This window comes from Pipistrellus kuhlii, unplaced genomic scaffold (genome assembly GCF_014108245.1).
Source record: "Pipistrellus kuhlii isolate mPipKuh1 unplaced genomic scaffold, mPipKuh1.p scaffold_m20_p_10, whole genome shotgun sequence".
NCBI classification, from domain to species: domain Eukaryota; kingdom Metazoa; phylum Chordata; class Mammalia; order Chiroptera; family Vespertilionidae; genus Pipistrellus; species Pipistrellus kuhlii.
Genome location: NW_023425405.1, coordinates 28149143 through 28162006, shown reverse-complemented (window position 1 = coordinate 28162006; position 12864 = coordinate 28149143). Strand labels below are relative to the sequence as shown.

General features: G+C 38.8%; 1 protein-coding gene across 1 annotated transcript in view; it reads left to right on the top strand.

Annotated features, from left to right (window-relative positions):
* Window positions 1-12864, top strand: part of HDAC9 (histone deacetylase 9) — an 817093-nt gene that overhangs the window by 583725 nt on the left and 220504 nt on the right. The window contains exon 15 of the mRNA XM_036429233.2: window positions 1656-1789. Within this exon, the coding sequence (XP_036285126.2) occupies window positions 1656-1789 (134 nt within the window). The remainder of the gene's footprint in view (window positions 1-1655; window positions 1790-12864) is intronic.

The following is a 12864-nucleotide window of genomic DNA, read 5'->3' as shown; positions in this document are numbered from 1 at the left end:
TCAGATTAGAGATAATAAATAGCACCTTGGATTGATTGTATATGGTTTTGGCATTGGAAATAAGTAATTCAAGACATAGTTTAGAGGGAAAATACACACTACATTTGTTCATTGGATAGGGAGTGTCAAGAGGACACTGAGATTCCTTGCATGAACAATGGTGGATCATGATATCCTTTTCCGAAATGAGGAAAAAGGGTGAGGTTTAAGATCATGAACTCAAAACTGACACATCCAAATGGAGACTGTGAATGGGTAATTGAATAGACGACTGTGCAAGCATACTGCTAAGAGAAGAGATCACTACTGAGGCTGATAATGTGAAAGGCTCAGGGGTCTAGAGATAGATTTTAAGGCTATTTGAGTGTTAAGAATGAATATTATATATACTTAGATATAATTATTACCACATGGTTTCAGAATATATATGTCATTCTTCAGCATAATTTTAGTATACTCAGGAACGAATATTTTCCCCTCTTCAGTAATATTTTTCTAGTATGATACTTAAGTCAAAGGGGAAATAAAATTAATTAAGCTTATTTTATAACCCAAATAGTTGGTACTTAACTGTTTTTGAATATATAATTGCTTTTGCTTTTTAATATCTTGACATGGATTCTTCTGCCCTCGCTTCATTCCCCAGAGAATGTATTTTGATGCTAATTTATTGGAATATTAGTTAAATAATTTCTTATGCCAGGCAGTTTTGTAAGTGACATGTGTTCTCCCTCCCAGGAATTGGATTAAGGGTGTAAATCTTTTTCAAAATTAACCAGTTATAATTATAATGTAATTTGTTACTTTAATAAGTTCTATTTTTTTCTAACTTTCGTAGTTCATTTCATCAAGTGTTTATGAAATCTTTCCCAGTGTAGGGTCTAACTGAAATATGAAATACATTAACTCATGGTTAAAAGCAGACTTTATTCATTAAGTATCTTTAATTTTTACTAAAGGGATTGCAATTGACTTATTTTTTATTTTATTTAAAAATTTTTAACTTATTTTAAAAAAGAAATATTTCAATTGTCCCACAATATTATAAGATCTGCAATACTCATATTGCTTACAGATTGGCCTAAATTATGAGAAAAGCACAATAAGCAAAGGAGAAACTCTTCCTGCACATCTTTGAATGAGTTGATAAGCAGAATAGGCACTCAGTTAGAAAGTCTTTCAATTTATTACAAAGATGTAACCTGATCTAAAATGAGGCTAGAATTACTCATGAAATAAATTCACAATTTAAACTCAGCTCATTTTGTGGCTTTAGTGATAAAATGTAAACCTCTACTAAATTGAATTAACTGTCAAAAATACTTCATAATGATTTAAAATACCAGTAAAATTTGTTTTTGTTTTGTTTTTATTCTAAAGTTTTAAAATATTTTTTAAAAAATATTACCATCTTCATGTACTTTACAGATTTACTAAGCTAGGGTCTGAGTGCTGATTAATCCAGGGGTGAGTTTTTGCTTATATGTCCAGATACACAGGACTAAATACCTCTTATGTGCTCCTGGGAATTGATGGATAGTTATTATTTCTCTATTAGTAAATTTATTTGAAAAAGAATGCCTTTCTGAGTAATCATATTGTCATCTAACTATGCATTATTACTCAGTCTTGTGCTGTGTGTTCTTGTTCGGCAGGAATTGCCTATGACCCTCTGATGCTGAAACACCAGTGCATTTGTGGCAATTCCACCACCCACCCTGAGCATGCTGGACGGATACAGAGCATCTGGTCACGGCTGCAAGAAACTGGGCTGCTAAATAAATGTGAGGTAATCCTGAATTGGCCACACTCTTTTACTTACTTAAATAAATCATGTAAAGAGGCCAGTATTCGTTTGGGTAGCAGTAGAAAAATGTTAACTCTGTAGCACCAATGCCATAATTGATGAACCATCATCCATGGGTACTAGTAGCATAGAACTGATGACCTGACTGGATGGGCACACAGTAGGTACTCAGTATTGATGGACTGAGCAGCTGCCTAATGTGCGTGCTATCTTTGCAGCATTTGCTTTGTAGACACGCTAGCATTCCTATTTCTAGATAGGTATCATTTCTTGAGTTAACTGAGAAACTCTTCGCAAACTCTTAAGTGCTAAGTAGTTGTTATTTTGTGTTATAAGTTCTACTGAACTCAGATATATGTCAGTTTTGTTTCATGGAAATATATTTAGAATGTTAACTCATCTTACCAAGAAGAATCACTTTTTTTTTTTTCTTCTTCTTCTTTTTTTCCCCCTGATGTGTTTGTTGTTTTTATATTTCTATGGTACAGGCTTGAATGCTTTTATCAATATTTCTTTAGACTAATTTCTATAGGTACCTGATGAGTCCCATTTTTTATTTAGAAAAACTGTTTAGGCTTTTAAAGATTAAAAGTAAAAATGATGAACAATTCAAAAAGGCTCCCATTTTTTAAGAAGAAATTAAATGGATAATATTTATATTATAGTTATGTCATGAGGAAACTGATATATTGAAACCATATTAAAGTCACTCTACTGTGATTAAGAAGCAATTTTTTAAAACTATTTTTGAGTTAATTAGTTTTTGGCAACCCAAAATGAAGTCAAGAAAATTCCTATTTGAAGCCAATTTAGTTTTAAGTGAAACTGTAGAATATTTCAGTTGAAACTGAAATGCCGAAGTGGATGGGATATCTTTCAGAGTCAGCTGCACTGGCCTACATTTGATAGCATGGGTTTCATCCATCTGATCATCTTCTCTGCAAAATAGTAAAAATAACCAACTTTTGAAGGTGCACTGATTGATTCAATGCATTCGTTTCTAGTGATAAACTATTTTCCTTATTCATTTTCTCTTTCAAAGATGAATAATCTATCTCATCTTACTGGGGAACTAAACAGTTATATTCTGTACCTCAAATTCTAGATAACATCACTGGGTTATTGAGCAGCTGGGACTGAGAATGAGTACTCCAGAGCAGTGGTATAGATTTAGTTTCACAAGTTATATTATACATTTATAGTAGAATTGTCAAATGTTTTTAGAATTTAACATTCTGCTTTTGACTAAATATATCCTTTATCTCCAAACCCCAAAGTGAAGGAATTTGAGAGATTTCTCTCATTCTTTCCTGAGTGAAAGTGTATTAGTCATCTTTTGCTGATAGCATCCATATTATATGGCAGAAGGCTTTCATACCCTTTGATAAATTTTATTTTTTTATTTTACTTTTTGTTCATCCTCATTCAAGGATATTTTTCCATTGATTTTTGAGAGAGAGAGCAGAAGAGAGGGTAGAGGAGGAGAGAGAGAAATGAAACCTTGATGTGAGAGAGACACATCAATTGCTTCCCTCTCTCACTCACCTAGCATCAAACCTGCAACCCAGGTATGTGCCCTGGACTGGAATCAAACCTCTGACTCTTCAGTGTTTGGGCTGATTCTCTAACCACTGAGAATCACAGCCAGAGCTCTTTGGTAAATTTTAGAGATAGTATTAAGGTTGCCAGGATATTGACAATACAGTTTGGAGGCCACGCCACTCTGTTGCCTGCACAATCCTATCTGGAGCCTATAAACCAGCAAGGGACTCATTTGCAGTGGTCTGGACATTTATTCATGTGAACATTCCTATCTCACTTTAAAAAAATAAATATTTTATTGATTTTTTTTTTTTTTTTTTTTTAGATAGAGAGGAAGAGAGAGGGATAGAAAGATAGAAACATCCATGAGAGAGAAACATCATCAATCAGCTGCCTCCCGCCTGCCCCCTATAGGGGATTGAGCAGGCAACTCGGGCATGTGCCCTGACCTGGAGTGGAACCAGTGGCCTCTTGGCTGAACTACACTAGCTGGGCTCACTTCACATTTACTGTAAATGTTTCCCAGCTCAGCAATCTTTCTGTGCTTTGCCCAGGGAAGGCATTGCTGTTTACATCTTTTCACTTTCAGGTCTTTGTTATACCCTGGAGCCTTATCCCTGCCACTCCAAATTAGCAGTGGCTTGTCACAGCACTCAGTGGGTTGTTAGATTGTGGCATTTCTTACATCTCTTAACTGAAGGAACGCTGTTTATAAATGGAGCAAAGTACAGAAATAAATAGTCTACAACGGTCTTCAAATCTGTCTGTTACCATCCATTTCTGCCCAATCTTCCTTTTCATTTCCTCATACATCACATTATTTTAGTTGTATATTATTGGAAACCACGAAAGTTCATTCATAGGACACATGGACTGATGTGAAAGCAGACCCAGATGAAATGTCAGAGGCACTGTGGAGTTGACGAGGATATATGAGTGAGACTAGTCCCAGACCAGTAAGCTAGGTAAGAGTATCTCTGGCAAACAACCTCACAATTAATAGGTAGTGTACTTGAAAGCCCAGATCAGAAGAGTTGATCTTAATGAAGACTAAGCATAAAAGGCTGATCCAAACTTCCCAATAATGCTAACATAATGCTTCACTAGGTATCTGCTTTCTTAAGGGATGAAATTGTTGCCCATGTGTGCTCCTCTCTTATCAAAATCAATGACTTTATGCTGACCTAATCCAAAATACAAAATAGTATTTCTAAAATCATTAGAAAGCAATTTAACTTTAAAGCATCTAGAATGTAATATTCCTTTGCCTCTTTATGAATGATTTTAAAATATAAAGTGGAATTTTGGGAAATGATCATTAGCTAAACAAATGTAATCCTTTTCTATAGATTTTAATGTTCTAGATAAAAAACATACTACCAAAAAGTATAAAACATAGAACCAAAAGAAACATAAATAAATAGGTCACTAAGCTCCCAAAGGGATTTATATTGCAGCAATTTTAAAGACTCGTTGATTGAGCTGGGGGAATCATAAAACGAGAAGGACTGTGGTCAGCAGCCTCCATAGTCTTAACAGCCTCAGAGAGAGAGGAAGATATACTATATATCAGAGTGCATCGGAGGGAGGAGGCAGTATGCCAGACCTCTTGTTGAAGATTTTACCCTCCTTTATTCTGTCTGTAGTCATGCTCCTTTGTCTGTTTAGATTACTGTTTTCCTGGGACAGAGTGCAAGGAGTCCCAGTTCTGCTGGCACACAGTGAAGAGCCAGCTTCCATCAGTCAATGGAGTAGCCAGTTTTGCAATTCAACAATGATATGATAGAAAAGAGGGCAATTTGAAAACACTCGGAGGGCTCAATTGTTTCAAAACAATAGACTGGTCCACAAATCAAATTTATGTATTGTGTCATTTCATTTAGCAGTGTAGCAAATTAACCAAAATGGATGCCCCAAAGGTTATTGTTCAGCATTAGCGTTGACCTTAGTCCTGCCATCAATTATCTGTGTACTTTTGTCAGAACATTTATCCTTACTGATGAGGGTGCCGGGGAGAACACTGCCTAGGATCCCTTCCAGCTGCAATGTTGTGTGGAATTAGATGGCTAAGGAGTTCATTTAGAACATAACTCTTTCCTTGGTTAAGAGTAGACAGCATCTGTAGGCTGTTTCAGTTTGTAAGCTGTCGTGTAAATTGGCCATGTTTACTAGTTCTGATTAGCAGCCAGAGAAAACATTGGTTCTCATTGTGTTAGGTTACCATGGTTCCGTGGGTTAACTTCTTTCGGCATGACGTGGCACTGTTTTTGAAAACTTGAGGTGCTTCGTATTCCTCCAAGCCAGTACCATTTACTTTCTCCCCTGCCAAAGCATCCATACTTAGTGTAGTGATTTGGTTGGGAGCAAAATGCAAAACCAGCAGCTCTCTTGTCACCCTGAGAAAGAGATCTCGGGAGGTCAGGCGGTGCCCTCTCCAGGACCGAGCTCTTGGACAAGGTCGCCAGGGTTCTGACGTGTGTGCCCCTGAAGGGAAGAATGCCCTCGTCTGTGTTTAGGAAATTGCGGAGATTGACCCATCATCGGTTAGAAATGCACTGGCAGTTGTTTTGCCAGAAGTGCTCATGACTCTCAGCCCCACCAAGCCACCCACAGGCATTCGCTTGCTCTCACATTTGTTTTGAGAATAACAGCATTTTATAATGCTTTTGTTGGATTGCACATTATGTGGACTCCACGTTGCCTCTTTGTGACTAAATAGTATTGAGTAACTTTGCTTCGCTTAATTCCTAAGTAAAAAGCATAAGCAGCACACTGTGCTGCAATACTTAACTCTTATTTAAGCACCAACACGAAGTAATTACAAAGCAATTCTGGGTCCCCAAACCAAGCTCCTGCTGTCCCTCTAGAACTCTACAGTTCAGAGAGAAAAGGAGGAGCTGGGTTCAATGTAAAGTCTCCACGTGCCAAAGAGCTCAGGGCTAGCATATCCAGCACGTGTTCCTGCACACACACAGGTGATTTTCACATGCCTTTTGCTAATCTGAATAAAGAAATGCAATACCTTTGGAGGAACAGTTTGGAATGTGCAGGTTTTCTGACCTCAATGCTACAGAGCACTGACTCCTGCAAGTTCATGGAAATGCCATTAAACGTTTGTTTTATAGAGTAATCTAACTAGATGGCAGCACATAACAGCTTACTGTTTTGTTTAGTTTGCAAAAAATAAAAGTGTTTTTGTGTTCTAGAATCGAACACAGTGCAGTAGAAAACTCAAGCAGAGAGTCTTGTGAATTGTCTCTAAGGACGTAGCAAACTTGGGAAGCAGCACAAGCAATCTAGATGTGATGAGTAAACCAATGCATTATGTCATTGTTCTGAAGGAGATTTGTACACTACAGCAGAGTGGACCCGGGCAGATAAATACCTTAAAAATGCTTGCGCAGCCTATAATAAGAATTAAGATGATTCTGAATTGTTTGTTTGGATTTTTATTTCTGTAAAAAGGGAAGAATAATATGGAAAATGACCGGTCAAAGGAAAGAAAACACACTGCCCTTCAGAATCCATCTGGAAAGTGATACAGGATTTTTAGAGCCGTTGGCCCATACACTGAAGGGTCCTGGTTCAGTTCCTGGTCAACATACCTGGGTTGCAAATTCAATCCCAGGCCAGGTCTGAGTCCCTGTGGGAGACAGCCAATTGATGTGTCTTTCTCACATGGATGTTGTTCTCCCCTTCCCCCGCCACCCCTTCTTCTTCCACTCATCCTCCCTCCATCCCTTCCCCTCTTTGTAAAAATCAATGGAAAAAATATCCTCAGGCCCTGACTGGTTTGACTTAGTGGATGGAGCATTGGCCTGCGAACTGAAGGGTCCCAGGTTCGATTCTGGTCAAGGGCATGTACTTTGGTTGCTGGCACATCCCCAGTAGTAGGTGGGCAGGAGGCAGATAATTGATATTTCTTTCTCATCAATGTTTCTGGCTTTCTATCCCCCTCCCTTCCTCTCTGTAAAAAAATCAATAAAATATATTTTTTAAAATACCCTCAGGTAAGGATTAACAACCAAAACAAACTAAAAACAACAACTTATTTATCAAATATTTATTAAAAGTCAAGTTCTGTTTTCAACCATCTGAACATTGCAGTGTTAAAGTAACAGAAAATGTTTATTGTGACAATTTGCTTTATATATGGTTATTATATAAAAAATCATTATTTTAATCTAAACCATTAAAATGTTCATTTACAATGATGTTTAAAAATAATTATAAATGTAGGAGATTCATTTGCTCAATTGCATAAAAAATGTGAAAATTGAGCAGTTACACTTAGAGATAACTTTTTAAAAATTTTCTAATGAACATAATGATTTGAAATGGATGGGAATCAAATTTTAAGATATCTATATATATGAAGAGCCAGGGTTTGTAACATCCAAAATGACCAAAGGGACTACCAAATGCCATGCTGTGGGCGCAGCAGGCTCAGGTGGGTGGGGACTGTTGAGTTGGCTGAACTGCTAACCTTTTGGAGAGAGAGAGAGAGAGAGGTGTGTCTGATCAGCAGCTGCCCCAGGATGCTGGCAAGGCGAGAGGGAGAGGGAGAGGGAGAGGGAGAAGGAGAGGGAGAGGGAGAGGGAGAGGGAGAGGGAGAGGGAGAGGGAGAGGGAGAGGGAGAGAGAGAGAGAGAGAGAGAGAGAGAGAGAGAGAGAGGAAGAAAGAGACAGAGACAGAGAGAGACAGAGAGTGGGGGGGTGCAAGGGCTGATGGGTGAAAGGTGTAAGAAAGCGGTTCAATTTTTTAATGACTGGTTTGGTAGTATAGTGCATATGGCTGGCTATTAGTCCAGATATAGGGATTATGTATTTTTGTCTGCCAATAGCATCTCCTCCTGCTGAAAAAGGCTCCCCCCCCAAATAAGCAAACCTATTCTATATAATCTATCTATACTACTAAAAGGGTGATATGGTTGACCAGCCATCATGTGGACATCTGACTTCCAGACAAAGCCATGGCGGTGGGGGCCGAGGCAGAGGCTGTTAGGGGTGATCAGGCCAGTATGGGAGGGCAGTTGGGGGTGAAATCAGTCTGGCAGGGGTTAGGGGCAATCATGCTAGCAGGGGAGGGCCATTGGAGCGAGATCAGGCTAGTAGGGGAGGGCTATTGGGGGGGTGAGATCAGGCTAGCAGCGGAGGGCAGTTGGGGATGATCAGGCAGGCAGGCAGGTGAGCGATTAGGAGCCAGTGGTCCCAGATTGCAAGAGGGATGTCCGACTGCTGGTTTAGGCCTGATCCTCATGCACAAACTTCATGCACCAGGCCACTAGTATATACCATATAATATATACTTTTTAGCACTCAGACTTTTTACTGAATGGGATTTGTTGTTTTTCTGAAATGCTTTTGAAGTTGCTCTATTTTAAATATTTTTTAAATAAATTGTAATGACTTAACCTGGGCTGTTTGTTGCCCCAAGCACCAGAGGGTCAGTTCAATTCCTGGTCAGGGCACATGCCTGGGTTACAAGCTCAATCCCTAGTTGGGGACAAACAGAAGATAGCCCACTGATGCTGCTACTCTCTCAATGTTTAGCTCTCTATCCCTCCCCCTCCTTCCCCTTCCTCTCTAAAAAATCAATAAAAACATTTTAAAAAAATGTAATGACTGAATCAAGCAGTGATATAGGCAAATAGAAGCCACTTGTCATTTTGAAGATCAGATAGATTTTTTTTTCACCTTCCAAGCTTCTCCATGCCAACTGCTTAACTACTCTTTAGTCCCAAATGTTGGCCAGTCAGTACAGCGTCACTATCTTGAGCTCACTTATGAACAGGAAGAAAGGACATCCAACATGCGGTTCTCCACCTAGACTGCCTTTGAAAATCCATGAGGCGGCTCTAAGCACCTGAAGGCCCAGGCCGTACTCAAAGTTAAGCAGAAGCTCTGGAGATAGGACCCAGGAATCCATAGTTTTTCAACTTCTGCAGCTTATTCCAAGTCATGGGTGATGTTAGAAATCACGGCCCCATAAATGCAACTTAAGTTTATGAATTATCAACTTCATAAACTAATTGTAGTAGAGACAGACAAGTGAATGGAGTCAAATATTTGGAGATGGAGAGTAACCAAAGTTAGCATTTATCTGAAAAGCAATAGAGGCACTAACGCCAATGTTACAAACATAAACGTTTTTGTTTTGTTTTTTAATTGGGAAAATTGCCCATCGTTTTAAAGTTAAAGGCTTAGAATATGAATTTAAAAATTATATTTTTCCGTTATAATTAAATATATAAAAATGAATTCAAAGAATAGAGTTTGTTTGAAAACTCTCATAGATCTCCTTCCTTGCCTCAACCACAGTAATTCATCATTTCAATTATATTTGCTTAAGGCAAACCTGTAAATTAACATAAATAATATTTTATTAAATTTCTATTGTGTTTAAGGTTATTTCACATAGAATCTTATTATTTTGGGCTAAAAGGGGGCTTGGAAACGATTTGGACAGCCCTGGGCAATGTGGCCCAGTTGGTTGGGTATCTTCCCATGCACGAAAAGGTTGCGGGTTTGATTCCCTATCAGGCACATGCCCGAGTTGTGGGCTGGATCCCCAGGAGGGAGCATGCAGGAGACAGCTGCTCTAATATTTCACTGTCTCACCTTTCCCTTCCTCCCTGAAAATCAATTAAAAATTTAAAAGAAAAGAGCAAAACCGGTTTGGCTTAGTGGTAGAGCATCGGTCTGTGGACTGAAAGGTCCCAGGTTCGATTCTGGTCAAACCTGAGCATGTACCTGGGTTGTGAGCACATCCCCAGTAGGGGGTGTGCAGGAGGCAGCTGGTCAATGTTTCTCTCTCATCGATCTTTCTAGCTCTCTATCTCTCTCCCTTCCTCTCTATAAAAAATCAATAAAATATATTTTTTTTAAAATTAAAAGAAAAGAAATAATTTGGTCAAACCACATTATGGTTATATATGAAGGAACAGTGGTCCAGAGAGATACCTCATAGCTGGCTATGATCACATTAAGGACATATGAGAGTCAGTACCAGAACTCAGGACGCTTGGCTTGTAATCCATTCTCTTTCCATGTGACCAACAAAAAGAACCAAAACCCTGCTGGGCTACTTGCCTCCAGTTTTTAGTACCTTTTCCTTATAAGAAAACTCAGAGGAGAACAGTTTATTAGATGCTGAAGAATCTGTGGAAGGAGCTTATGCAGTTGGGGAGAGAGCGTAGAACCTTCTTTTATGTTACATTGAAAGAAGCAGTTACTTGAAAACTCCAATAGGTACACCTGGGCATATGCATGCGACCAGATTTTTTCATTGTTTAAGAAAGAAACGTGTATCAAGAATAATGACCAGGCCATGAACCAATTCATTAAGTGTTAAGTATGGAATTTGTAACAGTGGATAACTGTGACACTCATAAGTCATTTATGATTTTTAATTCTGTAAGTTGCAGCCCTCTGGATATTTGTTGGGGGAAAACAAACAAACAAACAAACAAACAAAAAAAACACACAAACATCTCCCTCTATTTAGGGACATTGGATGAAATATTTCCAGAAAACGAACTATTTCAGTGGAAATTCTTGCCTATTGTGTCACCACTTTGAAAATGATTAAAGAAAATGGGGTCTCCCCCGGCAGAGGCAGGTACTTCTGACTTGTCAGAGTGAAGCTGGGCATTTTCTCTTCGTTTGGAACTGCCACAAAATAAGCCCTTTCATGTCCTCAATAATACCAAACCAATGCAATCCATCTGTTCTGCTACATTATTCCCAGTTCCCTAACCAAAGGCACTGCTTTTTCATGCATTTTATCATGATTTTATGCCCTTTATTATATTTTACAAAAGGTTCTGATCCCTCCAGGGCCAATGAGAACTGATTAGGACACTGGCCTCCGTCCAGGCTTTGAACACAGGAGGGAAAGGAATAGAACTGTTTCCTTTTTTCCCTGCTCCTTGGCAGAAAAAAAAAAAATTTTAAAGAATCTATACCGTGTGTGTGTGTGTGTGTGTGTGTGTGTGTGTGTGTGTGTGTTCTGTGTGTGGGTGGGTGTGGGCAGGCTGCATTTTATCCTGTCCCAATATGACTTTATAGATCATGTTCAGAACATTCCTTCTGTAATCGGGTTGCATTAATGGGGTTTCTTTATGAAAGACTGCTTCTTTAGAAAAGAACCGGGGTGTTTGGAGACTCAGTGATACGGTTATTTTAAACTATTCGGACTTCACACCAGAATGCAGACTGTGGTTCGGGACTGAGCTCACATCCCCAGGTGAGCAGCACAGGGGAGGCACTCCCTGCACATTGGTTCCTTCCCGAGCAGGAGGGAAGGAACTGCCTAAGTGCTCAGCACAGAGAATGAAAACAGAATAATGAACACATCCCACATTGAAGGGTCTCTTGATTAAGAACATGAAAGAAGAACTAGCTATAGGTTTGCTTTCCCAAGTCCCTAATAGCAAGGTAGTGAAGACATGTATTTGGATCTCAAGTGAGATGTCAAGAAATGCCCAAGTGAATGCCATCTCTTCAATGCATTGTGTTTCCAAATGCACTCAGAATTCTCAGAGAAAACATTTTGGTCAGAATCATAGAAGACTTTAGATAGACATCCTGCAGACTAAATATCTCTGAGAACGGAAATCAGCATCTCCCTAAATTACGATTATCTGAGCACTTTACCCCATCTTATGACTCATTATGCCATTGACCTTTGACTCAAGAGAGCGTCATGAGAGAGAGAAATGAAGGGATAAAGGGTGCACAGGAAATAGAAAATATGGGAAGGGATTACGTGAAAATATCTATATTTAAACCTAATAAATTACTCACAATAATACCAGAAAATGAAATCTGTTGGAGACCTCAATTTGAGAGGAAAAGTGAAGTTGACAAATCTAAGACATCTGATGAAATGGAAGTACTCCAGGGGACTCTGAGTAAGAGAGAAGGAAAGCTGTTGCCATTTCAGTATTTTCAGCTTAGTCATTCTTCATGTTCCCATAGCAGTGCCCTGTGAGATACAAATCTCAAAACATGCTTTCTCCAGGTCCTTTTTCAGGTAGACCTTTTTCATTTGCATTGTATACCCCCGACCCCCACAGCTTTCTGTAGGAACATGCACGTCCTGTGTGTGGGTCTTACTCTATAGCAGCCATAGAAGCAGAAGTGATGATTAAGAATAAGTATTCCTTATCTTTAGTGTAATTGTTGTCTAAAAGAAATATATTTTATAATAATAAAAAGGGCTAGTGTAAAGTACTTCCTGGTACTCAAAAGGAAGGAAAGAAGGGGGGGAGGGGGAGGGAAATCAAAGCAGTAAAATGAACCATGTTACATTTTAATAGTGCCAAGTTACACTAGTGTGTAACCAGAAGGGAATACTCTTAGAATAAGCACATGTCAAATAGGCTGGCCAATTGTTCTATCCTTACTGTTTGTTAGCTGATATCACTTCAGGGGATGAATGATACTCTGTTCAGCAGGTGTTCTCTTATGATTTCTCAGCACTTGAGTTACTGTCAATAATTGAATCATGTT